At 43.8% G+C, this 27,518-nt stretch overlaps 1 protein-coding gene and 1 long non-coding RNA gene across 2 annotated transcripts in view; one reads left to right on the forward strand and one right to left on the reverse strand.

Annotated features, from left to right (window-relative positions):
* LOC146080026 (uncharacterized) overlaps positions 1 to 27,518 on the forward strand; it is a 179,643-nt gene that overhangs the window by 130,493 nt on the left and 21,632 nt on the right. The window lies entirely within an intron of this gene.
* SCIN (scinderin) overlaps positions 22,211 to 27,518 on the reverse strand; it is a 101,819-nt gene continuing 96,511 nt past the window's right edge. The window contains exons 15-16 of the mRNA XM_083186815.1: positions 27,285 to 27,345; positions 22,211 to 23,356 (exon numbers count right to left, since the gene is read on the reverse strand). Of these exons, the coding sequence (XP_083042941.1) occupies positions 23,223 to 23,356; positions 27,285 to 27,345 (195 nt within the window). The 3' untranslated portion in view covers positions 22,211 to 23,222. The remainder of the gene's footprint in view (positions 23,357 to 27,284; positions 27,346 to 27,518) is intronic.

Here is a 27,518-nt window from a genome sequence, read left to right on the forward strand (position 1 = left end):
GCATTAAAACAGAACAAAATATTTTTCTTTAGCACAATAATAAACATTATTACTGTTATCCAATCTATTTCTAAAGACTTTTTTGAGGTATAGGGTGACATTCTATGGGATGCGATTATCGTTTTTTTGCGGTAATTAGACCACAAAATGGCGATATCGCATTTCCCCATTAAATCGTTTATTTAATGGGATGCGCTCAGGGACTGAAATCGCATATTATGTGCGTTAAGGTATGCTGAATAAAAATGCGAGATTAATTCGCATTTTTATCGCATCCAGATGTTTTCGTATAGAAAACTATACAAGTCGCTTATTTAATGCAATGCGCATTTGCACATCGCATTATTTAGGTGACTAATTATCGCACTTATTTCAGACCAGGGTCTGTTAGGCGAATTAGCCAGAACCCTGCACAGATCGCAATGTTCTGTGCATGGTTCTGCTGTAAAAAATAAAAGAAAGGGTTAAAAAAAAAAAAAAACGAGCGCGGGGTCCCCCGCCCGAGTATAACCAGCCCCGGGCTCACTGAGCCGGTGCTGGTGACATAAAATCAGGGTCCCCGACAAATAGGGGTCCCCTTGATTTTATGAAACCAGCACCAGACTTAAGGTCCGGCGCTGGTTCCCAAAATACGGGGGACAAAGTGACTAGGGGTCCCCCGTATTTTAAGAACCAGCACCGGACACAACCAGCCAGCAGGGTAATGCCACAGCCGGGGAAACTTATTATATAAGCTCCCACGGCCAAAGCATTAACCCCCTGGCTGGTCAGCATGGGCAGGGGTCCTGGGGAAGTGGGGACCCCCCCAAATGAAGGGGTCCCCCCCCTCCAGGACTTACCAGCCCATGCTGATAGTCCGGGGCTGTCCCCGATGCCCCTGGGCGGTGGGCATCGGGCTGATGGCTTGTGTAAAAAAAGAAGTACAACTATTGTTTTATACTGGCGAACTATGAGTCCCAGCAAGCCAACCCCTCATGCTGGGACTTGGAGAACCACAAGTCCCAGCATGCGGGGTAGGCTTGCTGGGACTCATAGTTCGCCAGTATAAAACAATAGTTGTACTTCTTTTTTTACACAAGCCATCAGCCCGATGCCCACCGCCCAGGGGCATCGGGGACAGCCCCGGACTATCAGCATGGGCTGGTAAGTCCTGGAGGGGGGGGACCCCTTCATTTGGGGGGGGTCCCCACTTCCCCAGGACCCCTGCCCATGCTGACCAGCCAGGGGGTTAATGCTTTGGCCGCGGGAGCTTATATAATAAGTTTCCCCCGGCTGTGGCATTACCCTGCTGGCTGGTTGTGTCCGGTGCTGGTTCTTAAAATACGGGGGACCCCTAGTCACTTTGTCCCCCGTATTTTGGGAACCAGCGCCGGACCTTGAGTCTGGTGCTGGTTTCATAAAATCAAGGGGACCCCTATTTGTCGGGGACCCTGATTTTATGTCACCAGCACCGGCTCAGTGAGCCCAGGGCTGGTTATACTCGGGCGGGGGACCCCGCGGTCGGTTTTTTTTTTTTACACTTTGCGCTGTCCTGCAAATGTGCGATTTTCAGACATGAAAATCGCACATTTTCAGGACTAAATACAGCGCACCACTTCGCCGCAAATCGCCCCTCTTCGCACTTTTCAGCCTCCAATGCGCATCACATTAAATATGCGCAAATATGCGCATTTTGACTGAAAAATGCGAATTTAAAATAGGCGATTTGCGGCGATGTGGTGCGCAAATAAAACATGCGCATTTAGCGCATCCCATAGAATGTCACCCATAGGCTTTTCCTCAATTTTTTTTTTTTTTTTTTTTTACTTTTTTTTTTACATTGCCCCACATCTGTTTGATAAATCGAATGATTGTATGCACATTTTATGTACCATGTGATGCGCGGGCCCGCCGGTCAAATCTCACATCTCATGATCTTATGTTCTGCACATAATATTTATCAAATTGTACGTGCGGTCGAATGCTGTTTTGTGCGCATTTGATTTTTCTAAGTGTGACAATGTGCATACAATCGCATGATTGTATGCACAATTGTACGCCAAAAAAAGCATTTTCGATGCGATTCATCGAAAGGTGAGCTTCAAGACAAATCGAACCCGATATCACGTCGAATGCAATTGCACAAGTGTATGGGTAGCATAATGGTTCACAGCATTGAAGTCATGGGTTCACTTCCCACTATAAACTTAACTGTGGAGAGTTTATATATTCTCCCAGTACATGCGTGGGTTTCCTCTGGGTACTCTGGTTGCCTTCCACACTGTGGGACTTGCCTCCCACACACGGCTGGTTAAATGGCTCCCAAAAAAATAAACTCTAACACATAAATGTGTGTGCGTTTACATGTGGTAGGGACATAGATTGTAAGCCCCATTGGGCAGCGACTGACAGGGGCTGATTGGCCTGCCGGGAAACCAGGCCATTTCCCGGTGGGCCGGCCCAAAACTCATTAAAAACGCACTTTGCAAAATCCAAAATAGCCGCGGGAGGGCTGGTGCAAATGCGCACAGCACCTCCCATGAGCCTTCAAGAAAGAAGTGAGCCCCCCCCCGCGCATTACATATACATACACCACCGCCGCCGCCACCCCCCCACACATTACTTACACCGCTGCCGTCACTTGCCCACCAATTGACAATTGGATATGTCACAATTTCAATAGTCCCTTCTCCCTTAAACAGCCTTGGCCTTTATGCTGCTATGTAAAGTAAATATAGAAAACGCTGGACTTTAAATGTTCAATAAAGACTTTTTATAGTGAGTATGTTTGCACATAGTTGGCAGCAAGGCTGGCAATCAGATGTTGCTTCAGTTCTCTCCGGCTCTCCCCTCGCATTCTCGGGTGAAAAATCAGGTGAAAAGTTTCAAATTGTTTGTGTTTCACCTCTGATTCCGATCCGATGCACATTGGACCAGAGCTCGCCATGGCTGCCATAAACATTTATTGGATGCCGCAGTCATGACTGGGATTGCGTACACTACATCATGGGGATCATTCTGATTCACTTGCTTTTTAGCGAGTTCAGCCCCATCCTTATGTTTTGAGGACTGCGCATGCACATAGTCTTATTATGCGCATGTGCAGCTCCCATTTGCGGATGGCTTCGGCGACTTGCATAGTCGTCGAGCCGTTGTAAGGATTGGGACGGGGGCAGCGGCGGGGAAGGGGATCGCCCATGGGAATGCGAAGCATTTTATGGGGGTCCCCATGAAAACGCTGGGTGTTCCCATTTGTACACGGCTGGGACAATGTCTGCCGGGTGCTCGTAAAAAAAAGTTAGTTCCCACTGACTTTTATTTGTGAAGCCAGGAGAAATCATGCACCGGTCCCGACGATGGTCATCTGCAAAGTACAGGCATCATAGACCACCAACGGGAGCAGCGGTGAGCGGCAGCGGCGTTGGGGTTTCCTACCACGCAGCCAAAAGTGGCAGCCTCCCTAATTTGATGAGGTAGGAACCACCAGTGGCGTAAATAAAAATTTTGGTGCCCTGTGCCAGAAAGGAAAATGGTGCCCCTCCATACTAAAACCAGTAAAAGTGCCTTTTAAAGGGGCAATTACTTACAAGGCAAATCCATGCCTTATAAGTGATTGCGCCTTTAAAAAAACATCCAAGTTCGGCCATCATCCTGCAGGCCACAAAACTTGGGCGGGATTACATCTGGCCTTTTTTATCCTAATTCCCTATCACCCCCTCTCCATCACCATTGCTCCTAAGAGGTCTGCCGGGCCCCAGTAAAATTTTGGGGCATGGCCTAACCATGGGAGGCGTAACAGCCGCTGATCAGGAGGACAGTGAGCCTCTCAACCAGGCAAGTCGAGAGGGGAGTGTGATTACCTTCCCCCCTCAGCAGCCTCCTCTCTGCAGCACAGCACATCCTCTCTGCAGCCTCTCTGCAGCCTCTCTGCAGCACTATTCACACATCTACCGATATGTAAGCATCTGCCAATCAGTGGAATAAGTTCGTTCCAGTTGCCCGGAGGCAAGATATATATTGGTGCCCCCCCACACACACACATACAACTATGCATGACCTTATATCAAATATATATTTCTGTATAGATAGATAGATAGATAGATAGATAGATAGAGAACATATATATATATATATATATATATATTTCAGAACTCAGCCGCAGAAGCAATATCGTTAGCTTTTAAATAACTGATTTAAACTTCCAGGGAGAGGAGAGGTGCCCCCTGGGGAGCAGGAGCTCAGCAGCAGATGACTCCATTGCCTCCCAGAGTTCTGCCTCTGCTGCCATTAGCTGTAAGCGACTGTTAGGAGGGGTAGAAGTACACACTGATGATCCTCACTTGTAGAGAGTAGAGATGCACAGCTCTGCCTGCTTATTCCAGCACTATATATGCAAATTACTTCCATCCCCGCATCAGCCCCCCACGTCTTTCTCAGTAGAAGCATCGCCCTACAGGGGTTACACTTAGCAGTGGCGGGATGGATTACTGCACAATTCCTTCCTCTGGCTTTCTGTTTGCAGATGGTAGGAAGGGTCAGCAGCACACGGTGATGCTAATGACACAGATAATTACCACATTATTCATGTGTAAAGTGTACGACAATGAAGCGCGCAGGAAATAGTCTGCAGCCTGATGTGCAGATACCGGTATTCACAGACAAGATGTCGCTGCAGATGTTGGAGGAAATCATTAATATCTGTCATTTGTACATTTAGCCGAAAACTAAATTCGGATCTGTGAGAGCATTGGGGGGGATTTACTAAAGATTCTAAAAATGAAAAGAGGTGATGTTTCCCATAGCAACCAATCAGATTCTGGGGCAGATGTACTGAGCTTTAAAAGTGATAAAATGGAGAGTGATAAACAACAAGCCAATCAGCTCCTACCTCCCATGTCACAGGCTGTGTTTAAAAAATGACAGGTAGCAGCTGATTGGTGGTTTATCACTCTCCATTTTATCACTTTTTAAAGCTTGATACATCTGACCATCATTTCTCTATAGCATCCTTAAAAATGATAGACAAAATCTGATTGGTTGCTATGGGCAACATTACAGCTTTCCGGGGGAAATTGACTAAGATGGGAGTTCTGTTTCAGATGGGATGTTGCTAAGGGCAACCAATCACATACTATCAATGATCTTCTAGAAGGTGCTAAATAAATATGGAATACGGTGGCACTGATGTTACGTGATGTCATACGCCCACCCTGAGAAGGCAGTGAAACACCTGCGTTTGCTGACGTTCGGCCACCATTTTTCTTTTGGGGGGGGGGGGGGGGCACAGACATCAAATGCTGGGAGGACCCCAGGGACCTAGGTTTAATCAGCTTATCCCTTGTTATATGTAGTGTATTCTGATATTTTTAAAGACAGGTTATGATTCTTATTTGTACCCATGGATGTTTTTCACCATTAAATGTTTGTCCAACCTTATTTTAAACGTATTCAATGTGTCAGCCGACACTACCTCTCCATCGAGAGAGTTCCATAGTTTAGTTGCCCTGACCGTGAAAAAGTTTTTCCTTCTAAGGGAACTAAATCTTCTAATCGAAACTCGTGCCCACGTGTCCTAGAATCCTTCCTTACAGTAAAAAGAGCGCCTGACAGTTCCTTATATTGGCCCCTGATATATTTGTACATGTTAAGCCTATCCCACCTTAAACGTCTCTTCTCTAGTGTAACCCAGGGGGGCCGAGAACCCCGGAGAGAAGACTGACAGCATCACTTCTGGGGGCGGGGCCTGATGGAGACATCATCAGTCCTTGCCTCCAGTAATGCAAATCCCGCATATGTGGGTCTCCGACGAGGGGGCGGGGCTAAATCTGCACGATTTGCCTATGTAGCTCCGCCCTTTCAGCCGAAAAGCTGCGGATCGTGGCAATTTAAAGCTTCTGCCACCTGGGAAATGCGCGTGCGCGCGGGGGGGGGGGGTGTTGAAGGGGGTCCGGCGGAATCCGGGAGGGTTGCCCACCTTTCCGGTGGGCCAAAACGGGGGCTGGGAGGGGGACCCGATTTTTTTCTCCGAAGGCACTCGCTCCGGGGGTTTGCACATGCGCATGTGCACACCACACCATCAGAGACAGGGCCAAATTCGGACCTAGTCTGAATCGTTCCCTTAGTATGTGTGTGTGTGGACCTTATTCAGGTCCGTTGGCTGTGGCCGCTCGTTCGCACAGGGACTGATGTTTGTTGTATGCGCATGATGCGGGTGCGGGGGGGCAGACAGCTGACATCACTGGATGTTAAATGCTCGCCCACTTCTCCCCAAGCGTCCACACATATCATAAGTGACTTTAGAGTCACTTTTATATTGCGTGCGCCTTCGCCATCATTCGATGGTCGCCGACCATCCAATGATGGGGGAGTGTACCACAAGGATGTGTAACATCCGTTCACAAGCCCTGCGTCCAAATCCACCTTGCGATTGGGTGGCGGCCAGCCATTTACAAGGTGGGGTTTGGTTGACTCACAAGAGTGCATAGAGTGTTAGCTCCACTGGGGCAGGGACTGATGTGAATGTTCAAATATTCTCTGTACAGCGCTGTGGAGTATGTATGCACTATATAAGAAACTGTTAATAAATAAAATAAATAAGGGTGCGAATTCGCATCCGAACGAGTCAACCAGAATATCCCCCTATATATATGTGTGTGTTTGTCTTAAATCCTAAGTGATAAAATGACAATCAAGTCATAAAGCAATTCCAACCAACATTGTTTACATGCTACAACCATACAATTGTCAAGCAGCCTACAAACCAGTCACATCTCCTGCAGTATCAGCCATTACATAAAAGCCCCTAAATAACATCAGTATTGTTGTCTCAGGGAAATGCTAATTATCCAGGGCTCAAAGGTTTAGCTGTAATTTAAGTATTTAAATTGGCCGAGACTTTGAAATCCTCTTTCTTTTGAGACCCAGCAGTCATGTGATAATTGGGGCACTTGTTGCCGGTATCTGGTTTAAATCAATGTCAACAAGGGACGTCTAATCTCCTCCGCCTGAGAACCAGGCTTGTTATCATTGTACAATGTGTGCTTGGTGCTAATATTTATGCTGCAGATACCGATAGCAGCAGATACAACAGATCGTCCATTTATAGAAAGAAATCAAATAAAGCTCTTGCAAAATAATTGTTATAATGTCTTCTGGATACTGTGTTTGTTCTGCCTAATGAGCTGCGCAGAACAAAAGGACAGAGACTTTGTACTTGCAGGGGAAATGTCACTCATTTCAATAATGTATTCAGTAGTTCTACAGTATCTGTGGGGCTTTTCCTGTCTCTGGAATACACACAAGTGTTACGCTGTTGGGAGTGTCCCTTTTAAAATTTGGTATCAACGCTGAAATGAGGAGTGTAACTGACTGTATGTTGCCAAATGTAGCAATAAGCTCATACTTTTCTACTCTCCCAATGTGGATGGGAGGCTTCTGAAAAGCAGGTGGCACTCCCATCCACCTGGAGAAGTGGATAAGTCTCCTGAAGCCGGGTAACACCTGCCCACACAAACTCCGCCGCCCCCGCAGCTGTCTACTCACCCCTTCAGCTGACCACTTTTGAAGGAAAAATTCGTGCAGCATTGAAGCAAATTAAACAATCAAGTTATTGTAGTCCCGCCCCCTCCCTTACAATGGCGTAATGTGGGCATGGTGTGGGCAGGGCTACAATGATGTGATCTTGTCTCCACGCCCCAGCCCATCCAACTGTTGTGCCAGAATGTATGATTTCGCCCCTTGCGAGTTCATCCAAGGTACACACTGGGCAGACCTGCTTATCGCTTAGTGTGTATGCGCGATATGCGCAATCCCTTGGTCACTTGGGTACTTGTGTATTTTGGCGGCGCCCCCGATCTCCATCGCACGATGTTTTAAACGCATCGTATCGCATGCCATGCACCCGATGGCATGCGATGCGACGCAATGTTTGCCCCCTATGCGATGAAAGATTGTATAAGCACCCTAATGGGTGCTTTTAAGCACCCTAATGGGTGCTTACAATGTTAAATGCACCCCCACGCCACCCCCCCACTATAAACGTGAACCCGAAGCGTGGCGAGCGCAGCGAGCCCGCGAGGGGCGGCGGTCTGCGTCCTCCGACCTTTTCATACCCCCACTATCCACGTCGGTGGGGGTATAAAAAGGTCGGAGGACGCGTACCGCCGCCCCTCACAGGCTTGCTGCGCTCGCCACGCTTCGGGTTCACTTTTATAGTGGGGGGGTGGCGGGGGGGTGCATTTAACATTGTAAGCACCCATTAGGGTGCTTATACAATGTTTAATCGCATCGCATCGCATTGTATGGCATTGTATGCCATATACAATGTCATACAATTTTAAAATTGTAAGGCATTGTACAATATCGCGTTATATCGCGTCGCATCGCATACCATCGCATTCCTTATGGTATGCGATGCGATGGGCGCCACCAAACTACACAAGTACCGTCACTTGTGATGACGCTAGGTTTGATGTGTTGGACTTTGCTAGTGACACCATGCATGTAAGAACAGTGATTGCTCCATCCTTCATTAATATTGCTCCGGTGTGACCTGGGCTGACGGGGATGTCGGAACGGAATGTGTACCCGGCTTAAGTGAGCAATTGGCTGCTGCAAGAGATTATTATTCTGTGGTTTGTGAATAAGGGGAAGATGTATCAAACATTGGAGAGTGATCAAGTACGAGCTTCTAACTGCTTTGAAAAAATGATTGGTTGGTACTTTACCTTCCACCAATTTATCTCCTTTCAAGATCTGATACATTTCTCCCATAGAACAATAGATGTGACAACAAAGTGCACCGTGTTTAAACATAAAACAGAACATTTGAACAGACACTGGTATAATTATCCGAATTCTGACGTCAGCCATAAGCCAGGACCTGGTGAAAGCTGCTTGCACTAGGGAAAAATAAGCGTTATACTCTATCTTACACTGATTGCATTATGCAAGGAAGCAGCTAATCAGTTTAGTTTGCTGCTATTTTAGTGTCATACATTAATAAAAAAAAAAAAATTCCCTTGGGAAGGTGACCTTTACAATAGTCTTGTTTAATGAAATCATGTTTTACTTTATGACCAACTATCATAGAAATAAGATGAATTATGTTTCTTTGTTGATTTGTATTTTCATTAAATAAGCTCTGTTGCTCGGCAGTTCTGTAATTGCTTCGGTAAAGGATTCACAAATGTTCTTTGGAGAGGAAGAAATTAATGTAATACTGGTTTGCGCCTCCTGGTCTTCCTGCATCAAACTGATGAGGAGAAAGAGGGGTTGGTGGGAGTTGCACAAGGTTGTTACCACCTGGTGTGAGTTGGGTCAAGAGAGACCCTCTTCACTCCTTAAGGTGGGATTCGGCCTGGGTTGCCTATTACCAACTTTTAATGTAGCGTAATGTCCCTATGTGGGGTAAAGGTCTATATGTTGGCGGTGCACCCCTGAGTCCAAATTATACAGTGTTTGGAAGAGAGGAAAAGAAGACTCTTGTTGTGGGGCACTCTTTGTAATATGTAAATATTAAAACTTAACTTTTAATTTATTCAAATAAGATAAGGTAGACATACATAGACAAACAAACAGATAAACAAAAAATTCAAATCCGTACAGATGGAAATATACTATGGTTTTGCAGTGAGCTTTTAAATATATAGGCTATGCAAAAATTATTATTTATATCTAGACAGGGACTGTCGTATTCAGCGGTATAGCTTGTTGCTATGTAGTGCTGAGATTTTGCTGTAAGCTTAGAAACAATTGCTGTGCAAGTAGGACAGTTCAATACACTGTCTGGTATATGGTAGTTGTGATGGTTCTGGTAAAGCTATTTGCTGTTTTGTGCCAGAAATCGTTTGAAGGTTATGGTCTGAAATATTTAATAGGGAAAATTTCCCTCCTTAGACTGCATATTAAAGTAATACCCGCTTTCCACATGTTACGCAGAAAATAAAGAGAGTCTGGTCAATTAGTTGCATTGGTCATACAGACTAGTCCGATAGATTGTTACAATTTTGTCAAAACAGTCACAGAGTGAAACTAGTTGCAATCAAATTGTATAAGAGATAGTCTCAGTGTTTACAATTAGTTGCAAATAAACATCATGTCACAATTGGTTTTGATAATCCTAGTCTCACAATATTGGCCTTCTAGCAAGTCAGATTGGGTTCCCTGTATTCTCTGAGTCTTGCATACGTGCATTGGGCTCAGAACAGGTGACTCCGTCTCTGTGCTATAGGGTCAGGAGAGATAGAGTAGTGACACTTCTGCTGTCAGGAAGACTGTGGGAAACGTACCCTGTTATATCAATATTGCAAGGCACAAGACATCCAGTATCACTGATGAGAGAGTGTCGGAAATAGGTGACAGTTTCTGTTTACAGAGTTCAACACTTTTAAATGTGGAAAGGATACTTTTGAAAATAGCCCACATAGGACAAGTGCCACCTTCTATCTCTAACGAAGTCTTGCTCCTGCAGCGGACTTTGGTAATGAGGGATGGTAGACACAAGTACACACAGTGGTGAAACAAAGAGTTAAAGGCACCGCTTCTCGCTTTTTGCCTTTAAGTACCACTTACTGCCATGATGTTTGATAAACAGAGCATGGCAGCCTGTGTGAAGGCAGCAGGGAGACAGCGGTGGGATACCTGCGTAGAGGCGGGTGCCTGACGTGTAGAGAGAGTGAGGAGAGTCTGCGTGCTCCGTGTGGGTTCTCTGTCGCTGTAACGTCCTTCTGCTGATGCGGGTTAAGGTCGGGCGGCTAGTTGCCTGGCAGTCTCGGGTACACTGTCCGCCGGCGCCGGCGGGCAGTGAGGGGATGACGCGCGTTTCGCCTTCAACGGCTTGATCACACCAAGTGCCGTAAGGAAGGTGCTGTCTCCTGAAGTAGCCCCTAGGGAGGTACCTCCCCTATGAGGTGTCAGGCAGTGATTGGCTGATCTGTCTTACTGACGTCAGCCTGATATGAGCTTCATTATACCGGGGAATCCCTTACGATAGTTATCCCGTCAGGGTAATCTCGTGAGGTATGTTCCTCCGCTTCTATTTTCAATAGGAAGGTTTGCATATCGCCTGAGAATGAGTACATGTTAGACTTGGAGGTGTATCTTTGCTAATGTAACATAGTTTCCTGGTTACTACGTGAGATCATGTTTTTTGTCTATTTTTCTCATATGATGGTAACTTGTATTTTTGGTATTGTTCTACCTGTGTGGGTAGATGATTTTACATAAGTGTGGATCATTGTAATACTCCCATTCACGGGGAGTAAATGCTAATAACGAAATGGATAAAAGATTCCGTCCAATAAGTCGTACAGTGTGTATCCATTTTCTTCCCTGAGTCCAATAAAAAACCATATATATATATAAATGGATAAATAAATAAATAAATAGTTACTAACAGATATTAATATTATAATGATAAATGTAAAGTAAGATTTTGCTACACATACCAAAATATTTTTTATTTTTTATTTTTTATATACAGCAAATTCAAATATTGTGCCAGATCTGCAGTGTTATATGATGATAGGAGGCACAGAGCTCTCATTGATGGCGGTAATGGCGGGTAGCGCATCGGCAGCCACAACTTGGCTAAAATTATAATCCCGTAGGGTTATAGCTTTTCACGGTAGTGCGTGTCAAACTCATCACATCGTTATGTCCGCTGACTAACAATGTTCTGTGTCGACATCAGGGTTGGCACCATTTTTAGAGAGTTAGGCTGGAGAAGTTTTAAGAGACGTATAGAGAAATAGCTTCTGCCATCTTTTTCCCACCAAAAAGGTGCCCTGTTGACATTGTCAGTGCAGGGTCCTGCCGTTTTTTAATTGGGTAGAGATGATAGCGCTAATAGAAAAGTAATGGGGAGTATTATGTCAGTGTGACAGAAGGTCGACTTATGCCTGATGGGCTAGTAGGCTGCTGCTTCCCAGTGTCAAAAGGCATTGGTGGAAAGTGAGCGGTACTCACCATAAGCTGCGTTAGAAGTGAAGGTAGAGTATCTCCTTTCGCTTGTATGAGGGTATAAGGTGCCCTGTTGGCTCTTAAAGTCAGAGCAGGGTCCTGCCGAATCCCCCTGTAGTGATAGGATAACTCCTAGCGAAAAGAGTGCATACGTGAAAGATGAAGAAGGAGAATAGAGATACGTCTGGGTGTGTGTAAATGGCAACCAGATCCCATTGCCAAATAGCATTGGTGGGAGTGGGTATATACCATATCCCAGGCGTTCTTGAGTAGATAGCCTTAGTTTATCATTAACACTGTTGTTGCTGCTGAGAGCTCAGAAGTGTCTTGACACTCCCTGATACACATGGCTGGTAGGTGCTCAACATTGTTGTTGCAGCAAGAGAATATTGCCGCCGAAGCAAGGCGAGCTGGTGATCCCTCCAGAAATAGAGCTGCAGTGTGGCTGCCAATGTTTTACTTCCGCCTGGTGTCTCTGTGTCGTTCTAGGGCTGTTTAGGCTTTCTTACGACCAGTGCTGTATAAATAATAGTGATATATACATAAAAATGTATGTGTCTTTCGACCAATACTCAATAAATGATATAGTGGTGTATACTTCAAAAGTGTATATATCTAAGATATTTACTTGTTGGTCCTGTCCATTAGGGACGGTCTGTGATTCAGTTCTCTGTGCAGATAGTCTTTTGGTGATAGTGTTAAGTGTAATAGCTATGTGGATTAGGTGAGTATAGATCGCCCTTTCAATAAGAGAGTGGTGTTGTAATGTCCAGGTGGCAAAGGAAAGAAAAGGAGGTGTGCTCATCTGTGATGGTGACAAAGTAAAAACTTCATAATTGTGTGAAAAAATAGGTGTGATAACTTAGGTGAGGGAGGGGTTGGTCTGTGGGTAATAATCAAAAATCACTTATAAGGTGAGATGTTGGTGAAAATTTGTATGTGACCTCCAGGAGGGTGGGTAATGGTGTGATATTACTAAATTGAGTAAAGGTTATAGTGTCATTGTTTTGGGCGAATTAGATGAAAACACTGTAATTTATGTATTCGTTTAAGCCTCCTGGTGTTAGGGCTCCTAATTCAAAAGTCCAGAGGCTTTCTCGTTTAAGGAGTTCCTGTGTGAGGTCTCCTCCTCTTATTCCGAGGTGGATTTTTTCTAGACCGAATGCTTTGAAGGTACTGGTGTTGCCTTTATGTTTAAGATGAAAATGTCTGGCCACCGTTGTGAGTTGTTTCATTTTCCTTCGGTCTTGTTCAGCGTTCCTAATGGATCCTAGATGTTCCAATATCCGTTGTTTTAGCATTCTTGTTGTCATTCCCACGTATCTTGGACCGCAGTCGCAAGTGATGCAGTATATGACCCCTTGGCTTTTGCAGTTAATATAGTCCTTAATTTTGGTTTTGTTACCATATCTGTCCTCCACCTCTGTTGTTTTGTGCATGTATTCACATGCTTTACATGTACCGCATGGGTATGATCCGGCAATGGTTGGGATTTTGGGTTTTGTCCGTGTAAAGTGACTACTAACTAAGTGATCTCTTAGATTGGGAGATCTTCTCCAGCTCATTGATGCTTTTTCATCCAGATGTTCTGATAGATCAGGGTCGGATTTAAGAATGTGCCAGTGAGTTTGGATGATTTTCTTGATGTCTCTCCAGTTTTCATTGAAATTACCTACAAATCGTATTTGTGTTTCTTCTGCTGTTTCCTTTGTTTTTGGAGGCTGAAAGATGAGAGCTTCCCTTTTTACTGTTTGTATGAACCTTCTCGCTTTTTTAGTGGAGTTGTGGCTGTAGCCCCTTTCTCTTAGTCTGATTGTGAGTTCTTGACTTTTGAGTTTGTAGACCTCATCGTCTGAGCAATTACGTCTTAGACGGAGAAATTCACCTTTCGGTATGTTCTCTATCGTGGGTGGAAAATGGGAGCTAGTCTGATGGAGTAGACTATTCGTAGAGGTATTTTTCCTGTATAGTTCTGTCTCTATGTTGTTATTGCTCCCTCTATAAATTCTGAGATCAAGGAAGGAGATGGAGTCAGCGCTTATCTCATGGGTTAATTTCAGGTTCAGGCTGTTGTTGTTGATGCTCCCAATGAATTCGAGTAATAGGTCTTCTCCGCCATCCCATATAAGCAAGATGTCATCTATATAACGATGCCATGTGATGACATGTTTGGTCCATCTTTCATTCCGCTCCTGGAAAAAATGCTCGGACTCCCACCAGCCTAAGAATAAATTGGCGTAGGTGGGGGCACATGCTGCCCCCATCGCTGTGCCCCGCACCTGCAGATAAAATCTGTCATCAAACGTGAAGAAGTTATACTTCAAGGTGTAATTGAGTAGTTTGATGATAAAATCATGAAAATCGCTTTGTGTTTCCATGCTTAAGAAATAGCGAACCGCTGCTAAGCCATGGTCATGATCGATGCTGGTATAGAGGGCTTCTACATCCAGGGTTACTAATAGCTGCCCTTCCTCCAATTTGGTGTCATGTAATTTTTTCAGAATGTCCGATGTGTCTTTTGTATATGATGGTAATTGTAAGACAAATTGTCTTAAATGGAGGTCTACAAAAGTACTGGCTTTCTCCGTTATTCCCCCTATGCCCGAGACAATTGGTCTTCCTGGCGGTGTGGTCGGGTTCTTATGGATTTTAGGCAACAAATAAAATGTTGCCATTCTTGGATGTTCTGTCCATAAATATTTATGTTCTGTTTTAGTGATAACTCCCGTGTGTACCGCCTCGTCAATGAGTCTTTTGTATACTGTTTTGAAATTCTCCATGGGGTTTAGTAGGATGGGTTTATAACAGCTTTTGTTGGATAGTTGTTTCTGGGCTTCTCTCATGTAATCATCTTTGGGCCATATAACGATGTTGCCCCCCTTGTCAGAAGGTTTAATCTCCACTTCGGTCCAGCTTTTGATGTTCTTCAGGGCGGATCTCTCTTCCCTTGTTAGATTGTCACTTGTTCTGTGTATCTTTCTGTTGTCCAATAATTTATCTAAATCTTTTGAGACCAAATTGGAAAAAACCCGTATTTCTGGGCAGATGTGTTCTGGTGGAAAGAAAGTTGATTTAGGTTTACATTTGGGTCTTGTAGAAGTTTGTGTGTGGGTATCTTCTATATCCTCGGCCAGATCGTCTAAGGCTTGTAGAGCTTCCTGTTCTCGTGGAGAGGTCAGAGTATTAGGATTGATGTTGGTTTCCAGGTTTGCAAAGTGTTTTTTGAGTAGTAATTTCCTTGCGAACAGTTTGAGATCTTTCTCCCATTGAAATCTGTTGAAATTGTTGCACGGTGAAAAAGAGAGACCTCTTTCCAGGATTTTCTTTTCGGTCTCGCTAAGTGTGCGATTAGATAGGTTTATGATCTTGAGTTGGTCCGTCATCTCCCCCGTCTTGTGTGCATCTGGTGATTGCTTGGTGAGGGTGATTCCCATCTTCTCCTTTGTCTTTCTCTTCTTGTTAGACCTCCTGGTTCGTCTCTTTGGTTGTACCGGGCCCCCGAGTTGCCCCTTGTATACTCCAAAAAATGAACACCAGAGGGTTGTTGTCTTCTAGACTGGAGATAGCTGCGTGTGTCGTTTTGATCCTCACCTGATGACTCAAATTCAGATGATGTATAATCTTCACGGGGTTCCTGGCTTCTGCCTGGTTTTTGCGTGGTTCTCCAACGGAAAATATTGCCTGTTGCAAAGTCTCTCTTGTCTCTGGAGAATTTATTACGTTTCCTCTCTATAATGATTTTTTCGTATTCCTCCAAGTCCTTTTTGCTCTTCTCGAAGAGTCTTTGGAAGTCACTTTCTGTTTCCCACTTTGTTAGTTGTTTTCCGAGGGTATCTATCTCCTTATTACAATTTTCCAAATTGAGATGGTTATTTTGTAAGAGAATGCCAATTAATTCCTGAGAGCACTTTAGTAGACACGTTTCCCAGTCCTGTTTAAGTTGTTCTGTTGCCAGTGGATATGCAGGAAAAACTCTTGGTCTTAGACCTCTAGGACTGATTTTCTGTTTCTGATAATTTTCCAATGTGGTCAGGTCCCAGTTTAACCTGGTTTGTTTTTGTAGTAGCTGTTTTAGCTTTCTCAGGTCGTCTTCCCATTTGATGTTTGAAGTTGTGGGATTGCTATCTTCAGAGAAAATGTCGCTGGTGTCTTCCTTACGTTTGCTTCTTGTAGATAGTTCCTCTCTGAGGTTGAAGCTGGTCATTGTTTATTAAGTTTGCTTGTTTTTGTTTGTCTTTGATAGTAATGTGTATTATGCACTATGAAGGTTTTGTGGATTTATTTGTGAACCTGTGCCAAACTCCCTGAGACTGAGATAACTCAGTAAACATATAAACTGGGAGAAAGAGGGGTTGGTGGGAGTTGCACAAGGTTGTTACCACCTGGTGTGAGTTGGGTCAAGAGAGACCCTCTTCACTCCTTAAGGTGGGATTCGGCCTGGGTTGCCTATTACCAACTTTTAATGTAGCGTAATGTCCCTATGTGGGGTAAAGGTCTATATGTTGGCGGTGCACCCCTGAGTCCAAATTATACAGTGTTTGGAAGAGAGGAAAAGAAGACTCTTGTTGTGGGGCACTCTTTGTAATATGTAAATATTAAAACTTAACTTTTAATTTATTCAAATAAGATAAGGTAGACATACATAGACAAACAAACAGATAAACAAAAAATTCAAATCCGTACAGATGGAAATATACTATGGTTTTGCAGTGAGCTTTTAAATATATAGGCTATGCAAAAATTATTATTTATATCTAGACAGGGACTGTCGTATTCAGCGGTATAGCTTGTTGCTATGTAGTGCTGAGATTTTGCTGTAAGCTTAGAAACAATTGCTGTGCAAGTAGGACAGTTCAATACACTGTCTGGTATATGGTAGTTGTGATGGTTCTGGTAAAGCTATTTGCTGTTTTGTGCCAGAAATCGTTTGAAGGTTATGGTCTGAAATATTTAATAGGGAAAATTTCCCTCCTTAGACTGCATATTAAAGTAATACCCGCTTTCCACATGTTACGCAGAAAATAAAGAGAGTCTGGTCAATTAGTTGCATTGGTCATACAGACTAGTCCGATAGATTGTTACAATTTTGTCAAAACAGTCACAGAGTGAAACTAGTTGCAATCAAATTGTATAAGAGATAGTCTCAGTGTTTACAATTAGTTGCAAATAAACATCATGTCACAATTGGTTTTGATAATCCTAGTCTCACAATATTGGCCTTCTAGCAAGTCAGATTGGGTTCCCTGTATTCTCTGAGTCTTGCATACGTGCATTGGGCTCAGAACAGGTGACTCCGTCTCTGTGCTATAGGGTCAGGAGAGATAGAGTAGTGACACTTCTGCTGTCAGGAAGACTGTGGGAAACGTACCCTGTTATATCAATATTGCAAGGCACAAGACATCCAGTATCACTGATGAGAGAGTGTCGGAAATAGGTGACAGTTTCTGTTTACAGAGTTCAACACTTTTAAATGTGGAAAGGATACTTTTGAAAATAGCCCACATAGGACAAGTGCCACCATCTATCTCTAACGAAGTCTTGCTCCTGCAGCGGACTTTGGTAATGAGGGATGGTAGACACAAGTACACACAGTGGTGAAACAAAGAGTTAAAGGCACCGCTTCTCGCTTTTTGCCTTTAAGTACCACTTACTGCCATGATGTTTGATAAACAGAGCATGGCAGCCTGTGTGAAGGCAGCAGGGAGACAGCGGTGGGATACCTGCGTAGAGGCGGGTGCCTGACGTGTAGAGAGAGTGAGGAGAGTCTGCGTGCTCCGTGTGGGTTCTCTGTCGCTGTAACGTCCTTCTGCTGATGCGGGTTAAGGTCGGGCGGCTAGTTGCCTGGCAGTCAACAGGGCACCTTTTTGGTGGGAAAAAGATGGCAGAAGCTATTTCTCTATACGTCTCTTAAAACTTCTCCAGCCTAACTCTCTAAAAATGGTGCCAACCCTGATGTCGACACAGAACATTGTTAGTCAGCGGACATAACGATGTGATGAGTTTGACACGCACTACCGTGAAAAGCTATAACCCTACGGGATTATAATTTTAGCCAAGTTGTGGCTGCCGATGCGCTACCCGCCATTACCGCCATCAATGAGAGCTCTGTGCCTCCTATCATCATATAACACTGCAGATCTGGCACAATATTTGAATTTGCTGTATATAAAAAATAAAAAATAAAAAATATTTTGGTATGTGTAGCAAAATCTTACTTTACATTTATCATTATAATATTAATTTCTGTTAGTAACTATTTATTTATTTATTTATCCATTTATATATATATGGTTTTTTATTGGACTCAGGGAAGAAAATGGATACACACTGTACGACTTATTGGACGGAATCTTTTATCCATTTCGTTATTAGCATTTACTCCCCGTGAATGGGAGTATTACAATGATCCACACTTATGTAAAATCATCTACCCACACAGGTAGAACAATACCAAAAATACAAGTTACCATCATATGAGAAAAATAGACAAAAAACATGATCTCACGTAGTAACCAGGAAACTATGTTACATTAGCAAAGATACACCTCCAAGTCTAACATGTACTCATTCTCAGGCGATATGCAAACCTTCCTATTGAAAATAGAAGCGGAGGAACATACCTCACGAGATTACCCTGACGGGATAACTATCGTAAGGGATTCCCCGGTATAATGAAGCTCATATCAGGCTGACGTCAGTAAGACAGATCAGCCAATCACTGCCTGACACCTCATAGGGGAGGTACCTCCCTAGGGGCTACTTCAGGAGACAGCACCTTCCTTACGGCACTTGGTGTGATCAAGCCGTTGAAGGCGAAACGCGCGTCATCCCCTCACTGCCCGCCGGCGCCGGCGGACAGTGTACCCGAGACTGCCAGGCAACTAGCCGCCCGACCTTAACCCGCATCAGCAGAAGGACGTTACAGCGACAGAGAACCCACACGGAGCACGCAGACTCTCCTCACTCTCTCTACACGTCAGGCACCCGCCTCTACGCAGGTATCCCACCGCTGTCTCCCTGCTGCCTTCACACAGGCTGCCATGCTCTGTTTATCAAACATCATGGCAGTAAGTGGTACTTAAAGGCAAAAAGCGAGAAGCGGTGCCTTTAACTCTTTGTTTCACCACTGTGTGTACTTGTGTCTACCATCCCTCATTACCAAAGTCCGCTGCAGGAGCAAGACTTCGTTAGAGATAGAAGGTGGCACTTGTCCTATGTGGGCTATTTTCAAAAGTATCCTTTCCACATTTAAAAGTGTTGAACTCTGTAAACAGAAACTGTCACCTATTTCCGACACTCTCTCATCAGTGATACTGGATGTCTTGTGCCTTGCAATATTGATATAACAGGGTACGTTTCCCACAGTCTTCCTGACAGCAGAAGTGTCACTACTCTATCTCTCCTGACCCTATAGCACAGAGACGGAGTCACCTGTTCTGAGCCCAATGCACGTATGCAAGACTCAGAGAATACAGGGAACCCAATCTGACTTGCTAGAAGGCCAATATTGTGAGACTAGGATTATCAAAACCAATTGTGACATGATGTTTATTTGCAACTAATTGTAAACACTGAGACTATCTCTTATACAATTTGATTGCAACTAGTTTCACTCTGTGACTGTTTTGACAAAATTGTAACAATCTATCGGACTAGTCTGTATGACCAATGCAACTAATTGACCAGACTCTCTTTATTTTCTGCGTAACATGTGGAAAGCGGGTATTACTTTAATATGCAGTCTAAGGAGGGAAATTTTCCCTATTAAATATTTCAGACCATAACCTTCAAACGATTTCTGGCACAAAACAGCAAATAGCTTTACCAGAACCATCACAACTACCATATACCAGACAGTGTATTGAACTGTCCTACTTGCACAGCAATTGTTTCTAAGCTTACAGCAAAATCTCAGCACTACATAGCAACAAGCTATACCGCTGAATACGACAGTCCCTGTCTAGATATAAATAATAATTTTTGCATAGCCTATATATTTAAAAGCTCACTGCAAAACCATAGTATATTTCCATCTGTACGGATTTGAATTTTTTGTTTATCTGTTTGTTTGTCTATGTATGTCTACCTTATCTTATTTGAATAAATTAAAAGTTAAGTTTTAATATTTACATATTACAAAGAGTGCCCCACAACAAGAGTCTTCTTTTCCTCTCTTCCAAACATCAAACTGATGAGATCAGGTTTGTTTTGTTGCGGCCTGGAGCACTTTTGTGTGGAGCAATGCGTATAAGGGGTATTACTTTGCGATGTAACGTGAAGAAGGTGCATTACTGTGACATAACATGAATAAGTGACACTACTTTATGGTGTAATGTGTATACGAGTATTATTGTGTGGCCTAATTTTTGTAAGGGGTACTATTGTGTGGCATAATATGAATAAGGGGCTGTTCTGTGTGGCATGTTATGAATGCCATCACGTGAATAATGAGCACTGCTATGTGACGTAATGTGAATATGGAGCATTACTGTGTGGTATACTCGTGTATAATGGGTATTGCTATGCGACATATTGTGTACAAGGGGTACTACCGTTGGCAAAAAGTAAATAATGCTGCATATTATATTTTCGTTCAGTCAGATGGGGAAAAGTGGAGGAGGAGGTGGCAGCAAAATAGGGGTGTACAGTCTCAGGGGAAAGCATGGGAGTGAGGTCTTAATCCACCACCTGCAATAAGTACATCCTAGATTTTTTGATTTGCAGACTTGGTGGCGCCCCCCTCAGATCTCGGTGCCCTAGGCAGCTGCCTAATGGTAGAACCGGCCCTGGGCATAACTATATATTTGTAGACCCCAAGGGCCCCTATATACAGTAGCAACCAATGGTGATAATGAATATAACACATGCAACTTACACAAGGAAGGTGGGCCCTATATCAGCTGTACCTATAGTAGTTACACCCTCGAATAGAGGAAAGGTAACTTGGTAGTGTAGAAAAGAGCAGTTCAATTCTTGTAATACTAAGGGGGGGTATTCAATTCATTCATTTTTTTTGCATTAGCAAAAAAACAGAACTGATCCGATCCCCGACTATTCAATTGCGTCCCTTTTTGACTCAATTAAATGTTTTTTTTTTTTTTGCCAATGCCTTTTCACCTCTTTTGAGTGAAAAGCCATTGGCGAAAAATACCTCAAAAAGCGGCAAAAAAAGTGCAGATTTTTTACCACGGCGAACAATCTGTATTAATGAATACCCCCCAATGTATTTTACAACCCCCCCCCCCACCCCCACCCCCCTGAAAAAATCTAAATCTAATCTAAATTCGTATTTGAATAGCCAATGCTTAGTAAATAACCCAAGGGTACATCTGGATTCTGTGTCACCACTGGAGAACAAAAACAATGAGCGAGTGTGGGGTAAGATGAGACATTTTTTATTAACTTACAGTATGCTGTCCCTAAGGCAAGGAAACCAGAGAAGCAAAGGAAAACATCTCCCTTTATTTAGGATGTAGCCTGTCAATGGAAATGCTAACAGTGCATCTACAGTATGACAAAGGCCAGTGCTCATATGACTTCTCAATGGAAAGTGGTCTTGTGGCACAGTTTGCCCCACATTAGTGGCAAATTAATCTGAGTCAGTGGGTAAATTGAGCCATCTGGGGGAAAATTGACGTAATTGACCAAATACGCTTTCAGGTTAAAATGTGAGTATAATTAAAAAAATATATTTTCTTTTTCCAATCAATCTTATTTATTTTCTTACAGTTAACTTTAAACACTATGAAACCAACCAAATATATAATTTAACAATGAAACAATTTCCATACATTGGCACGGCAGGTACATTTTACCGGGTTTCCCAATAACAGGTGAAAATGGCAGTTTTTCCACCTGGCGGAAATTTTGCCTGTTTTTTGGGGCAAATTCGTTTGGCCTATTCAATCCCAGTGCTGATTTTTCAGCACTAGGAGGGGCTGGTATAATGATTAATTCAAATGCACAGCCCTAGAAGACGAGGTGGGGCCCAATGGAGGATTCCCCTGTACCCCATGGGCCAGTCTGGCCCTAAAACTGTAAACATACCCACACCACTCCCAAGCAGCTTCGTCATGCCCCTCCCAAGCAGTGTGGCCATGCCCCAAAGATAAAAATGGCCTTCAAAGTACCAAAAAATTTAAAAATGTATGTTATTTACCCTCTACGGTCTCAGTTATGGGCTTCACTTTAATACACCGACGATAAAAATTGAACGAATCCTCTTTTTTTTTTTAAAGCATAATATCTTTATTAATTACATTGTAATTTGAAATGTCAAATATAAGTGGTAAACATTTATTTTAAATGCTCTTTAAAATAAGAATTATAATTGGAAGCTTTTTTTGAGGAATCATCTTTTTGAGGTGAAGTACCACCAGTGACCACCAGAGGCCACTCAATGGACCAAATTACGCCTTAACAGAAAGTGAAAGCAAAATGATCTGTTTCAAAATTGCCGGATATGGAAAGAGAGGGAGCTGTGAAGACAGAGATTGGCTCTAGGAGCAAAGAGGGACTAAGCCGCCATTTTGATGGGCTTTTAACTACTATATATATATAAAAAAGGAATGTATCATTTAACGGATAAAACAACTTGAAAAAAGTTAAGTTTTGAATGGAAGCGACAATAAAGTGAACCAGTCACCTGCAGTACACACAGTGAAGGCGGCAGTATGTCCTCTATTGACTCACTTGGAGGCAGTGACATCACTGAGGCACAATACAACATAAATGACAGCGCTACCTCCCTACAAATATTGCGTAAACTGAAAACATGGCGACCTCCATTGTGTGTTCAGGTCATGGTTTATAACTCACGTCACAGCTAGAACTAACAAAAGCAACAAAAAATAAAGACGAGATGTAAACCAACGTGATAAACCAATGACCAATCACCTCCTACTTGTCATTTTTCAAACACAGCCTGTGACCTGGCAGTAAGGAGCTGATTGGTTGGTGGTTTATCACTCTACATTTTATCACTTTTCAAGCTTAGTGCATCTGGCCCTAAGTGACAAACGTTGGTCTACATGCACGTGGTACTGTTGGCACAAGATTTTTATTGGATAATAGGAAGCCCTTGATGAAAATATCGTAAATACAGTCGCTAGCCTATCGCAATCTCCGCCGGCTTCCCGCAGCACTCCGTACTTCTCAGTGCAGATTCTTCAATGGTTACACATCTTCTTACATTTTAATATTATAAAATACAAGTCAAGCTACAAAAATAACAGTATCACTTGAGAAGGTTTCCTTCATGGCTGATGGTTCTGTGCCTCCTCTCATTGCTGCCACCTACTGGCGTCCCAGCCCAGGAACCAACCGGTGAAAGTCAGGGGCTCGTGACCCTGTTTTACTGTGACAATTGGGATGCCTTTATCTCTGCCGGATGGATCGGTCTCTATGTACTGCTTAGCTGAAAGGACAGAACGATGTTACATATCCACATTACAGGAAGAACGTTAATGATCTATGCATCTAATCAATAATACTTGTCCTGTAATCTACCCCAGCCGTTGGGGACTACTCTAGGATTTCAAGCATAAGACGCTCTATAAAATAGTTAATGGTTATTGCAGTTGTTATAATATGGTTAATACACATATTATTATCATCTAAATAAGAGGAAGAGCAGAGCATTATGTGTTATAAGGGCTGGGAGAGTAGCTATGAGCTCAGCTTTCCCAATTACAGCCCAATGTGGCACTCTCACCCTATGAATGTCTGTTTGTGACCCTGGGTGTAGTTGCAGCCGATTTAAACCTGTATGGACATTGTGGCTAATTGTAATTGGGTTTCTGCAATTGTAGCAGTGTCAACATAGACAATGGCTTTTAACACTTGTTTTGTTTACTGTGTTTAGACATTGTTTCCTTATCTCTCTTCTTTTTTCTTTAAATTACACACAGTGAATTTTTATTTGGAACTTATTCTGGTGCGTTCACAGGCCTGCGTGCGTTCACACGGGGCCAATGTTTTTGCATTTCTGCACAGAAAGTAATTAGAGCACCAGATATTTTTTTTCAATAATTTAAAATTAAATATTAAGTTGTGCTTATATTTCATCCCTAGGTTCAGTGACGTGGTGGGGGATTATGAGGGGGATCACGTCCACCTGTTTTATGATTTGCAGCCACCAGTACTGGTTTTGCCTATTACATTAACCATAAATAATTTGAATTGGTCCGGGACCACCAGCCCAGGACACCCCTGTAAGTGTTGCAAGGCACCCCAGGGAGTCACAGAACCAGTTTGGGAACCAGTTGTACACCACTGTGTTTTAGTGCTAATTTATGAACACTTCCAGTTTGCCTTGTAAACAATAATAATAACAGAAATAACAATAACAGAAATGCTAAAAAAAAATCTCACATTATTTTAATAATATCTAGAATGTCCTGATAATTTCCTAGCATTGGGTATTTTTTGTAGACATTCATAATGCCCACAAGAGAATGTCAAACTGGTCGTAATGAGCATGTCAACATGTGTGCCGTGTCAACACTAACCCTCCTCCTAGTGCCTAACTCTAACACTCCTATTCAACAGCCTTACCCTAACCCTCCCTAGTGCCTAACTCTACCCCCTTCTATCCAGCAGCCTTACCATAACCCTCCCTAGTGCCTAACTCTTCCCCTTTCTATTCAGCAGCCTTACCCTATCTTACCTTCCTACTTGTACCTAACTCTAACCCTCTATCCAGCAGCCTTACCCTAACCCTCCCTAGTGCCTAACTCTAAACCTCTATCCAGCAGCCTTACCCTAACCCTCCTCCTAGTGCCTAACTCTAACCCTCCTATCCAGCAGCCTTACCCTAACCCTCCTCCTAGTGCCTAACTCTACCCCCTTCTATCCAGCAGACTTACCCTAACCCTCCTATCCAGCAGCCTTACCCTAACCCTCCCTAGTGCCTAACTCTAAACCTCTATCCAGCAGCCTTACCTTAACCCTCCTCCTAGTGCCTAACTCTAACCCTCCTATCCAGCAGCCTTACCCTAACCCTCCTCCTAGTGCCTAACTCTACCCCCTTCTATCCAGCAGACTTACCCTAACCCTCCTATCCAGCAGCCTTACCCTAACCCTCCCTAGTGCCTAACTCTAACCCTCTATCCAGCAGCCTTACCCTAACCCTCCCTAGTGCCTAACTCTACCCCCTTATATCCATCAGCCTTACCCTAACCCTCCTCCTTGTACCTAACTCTAACCCTCCTATCCAGCAGCCTTACCCTAACCCTCCCTAGTGCCTAACTCTAACCCTCTATCCAGCAGCCTTACCCTAACCCTCCTCATTGTACCTAACTATACCCCCTTATATCCATCAGCCTTACCCTAACCCTCCTCCTTGTACCTAACTCTAACCCTCCTATCCAGCAGCCTTACCCTAACCCTCCCTAGTGCCTAACTCTAACCCTCTATCCAGCAGCCTTACCCTAACCCTCCTCATTGTACCTAACTCTACCCCCTTCTATCCAGCAGTCTTACCCTAACCCTCCTCCTTGTACCTAAAACTCTTAAGGTGGCCATACACACGCAGATTTATCTTCAGATCTGGCTGGTTGGACCAAAAAACTGTTTATGGACGAGAGCAGATGACAGTTGACCATTTGCATGGAAATGCTGGAAAACTGACAAACTGTCATTCATCCATAACCATGTTTTTGTTCCAACCAGCCAGATCTGAAAATAAATCTTACTAGTGTATGGGCACCTTTACCCTAAGACTTCTCCTAGTGCCTAACTCTAACCCTCTATCCAGCAGCCTTACCCTAACCCTCCTCCTTGTACCTAACTTTAACCCTCCTATCCAACAGCCTTACCCCAACCCTCCCCTAGTGCCTAACTCTAACCCTCCTATCCAGCAGCCTTACCCTAACCCTCCTCCTAGTGCCTTACCCTAACCCTCCTCCTAGTGCCTAACTCTAACCCTCTATCCGGCAGCCTTACCCTAACCCTCCTATCCAGCAGCCTTACCCTAACCCTCCCTAGTGCCTAACTCTAACCCTCCTATCCAGCAGCCTTACCCTAACCCTCCCTAGTGCCTAACTCTACCCCCTTCTATCCAGCAACCTTACCCTTACCCTCCTCCTAGTGCCTAACTCTAACCCTACTATCCAGCAGCCTTACCCTAACCCTCCTCCTAGTGCCTAACTCTAAACCTCCTATCCAGCAGCCTTACCCTAACTCTCCCTAGTGCCTAACTCTACCCCCTTCTATCCAGCAGCCTTACCCTAACCCTCCTATCCAGCAGCCTTACCCTAACCCTCCCTAGTGCCTAACTCTACCCCCTTCTATCCAGCAGCCTTAACCTAACCCTCCTCCTAGTGCCTAACTTTAACCCTACTATCCAGCAGCCTTACCCTAACCCTCCTCCTAGTGCCTAACTCTAACCCTCTATCCAGCAGCCTTACCCTCACTGTCCTCCTAGTGCCTAACTCTAAACCTCCTATCCAGCAGCCTTACCCTAACCCTCCTATCCAGCAGCCTTACCCTAACACTCCTATCCAGCAGCCTTACCCTAAACCTCCCTAGTGCCTAACACTAAGGGCCAGATGTATCAAGCTTCAAAAAGTGATAAAATGGAGAGTAATAAACAGCCAGCCAATCAGCTCCTACCTGTCATGTTACAGACTGGGTTTGAAAAATAACAGGTAGGAGCTGATTGGCTGGTTGTTTATCACTCTCCATTTTATCACTTTTGAAGCTTGATACATCTGGCTGTTTCTCTCCTATCCAGCAGCCCAATCCTAACCCACCTCCTAGTGCATCACCCCCACTTCTGCAGCCTAACCCTATCTCTCCCCTACTGTCTAAACTTTCTATCCCGCAGTATAACCCTCCCCCAATTTTGGCGGCCATGCGTGATACCAAACTTTGATGTTTATTTTCTAGAAAATCTCTTACAAAGCAAAACCAATGTCCAAGTTTGGTTGGCACCCCACACGTCCTCCGAACTCAGGCGGGGCATTACATCCAGCCCCTAGTGTCTAACCCTAAGTGCCCCTCCTGTAGGTTAAACCTGCTTACTCTCCCCTTAGTGACTGACATTAACTGCCCCTCCCATTGCCTAACACTCCCATACAGCAGCCTTATTCTAACCCTCCTACTAGTGCCTCACCCTAAACCTTCCATCCGCTAGCCTACCCTTAACCCTCCTTCCATGTTCACGTTTCAACATTGTCGATACCTGTTGACATTGTGGCGTCAACATTATTTTTTCCCACACTTTGAATGTCAACGTGGTCACTGCATACCGTACCTAGTTTTATGTAATTTGGTTGAAAAACACATTGCAGGGCATCCACTGACCCCAGCGTGACACAGTCTATCGAGTGCTTGGTCCTTACCTGATTTTAAAGATTCTTTCTTCTCTACTTCATTAGCATCTTTCCCAATCCATAGGAAGAGCTGAGAATGAGAAATAACAAGTCATTAAGCCGCTTACAGATTGCACTTGTGACCGGGCTCAGTGGTAGCCATTACTACAGAGTGCTTTACAATCTGTCTCTATTCAAGTTTGACTTTCACTTTTAGCAATTGAAACATAAATGAAAATTGTTCTAAAGAAGAGTCTGCAGAAA

This window comes from Crinia signifera, chromosome 5, assembly GCF_055691185.1.
Source record: "Crinia signifera chromosome 5, ASM5569118v1, whole genome shotgun sequence".
NCBI classification, from domain to species: Eukaryota; Metazoa; Chordata; class Amphibia; order Anura; family Myobatrachidae; genus Crinia; species Crinia signifera.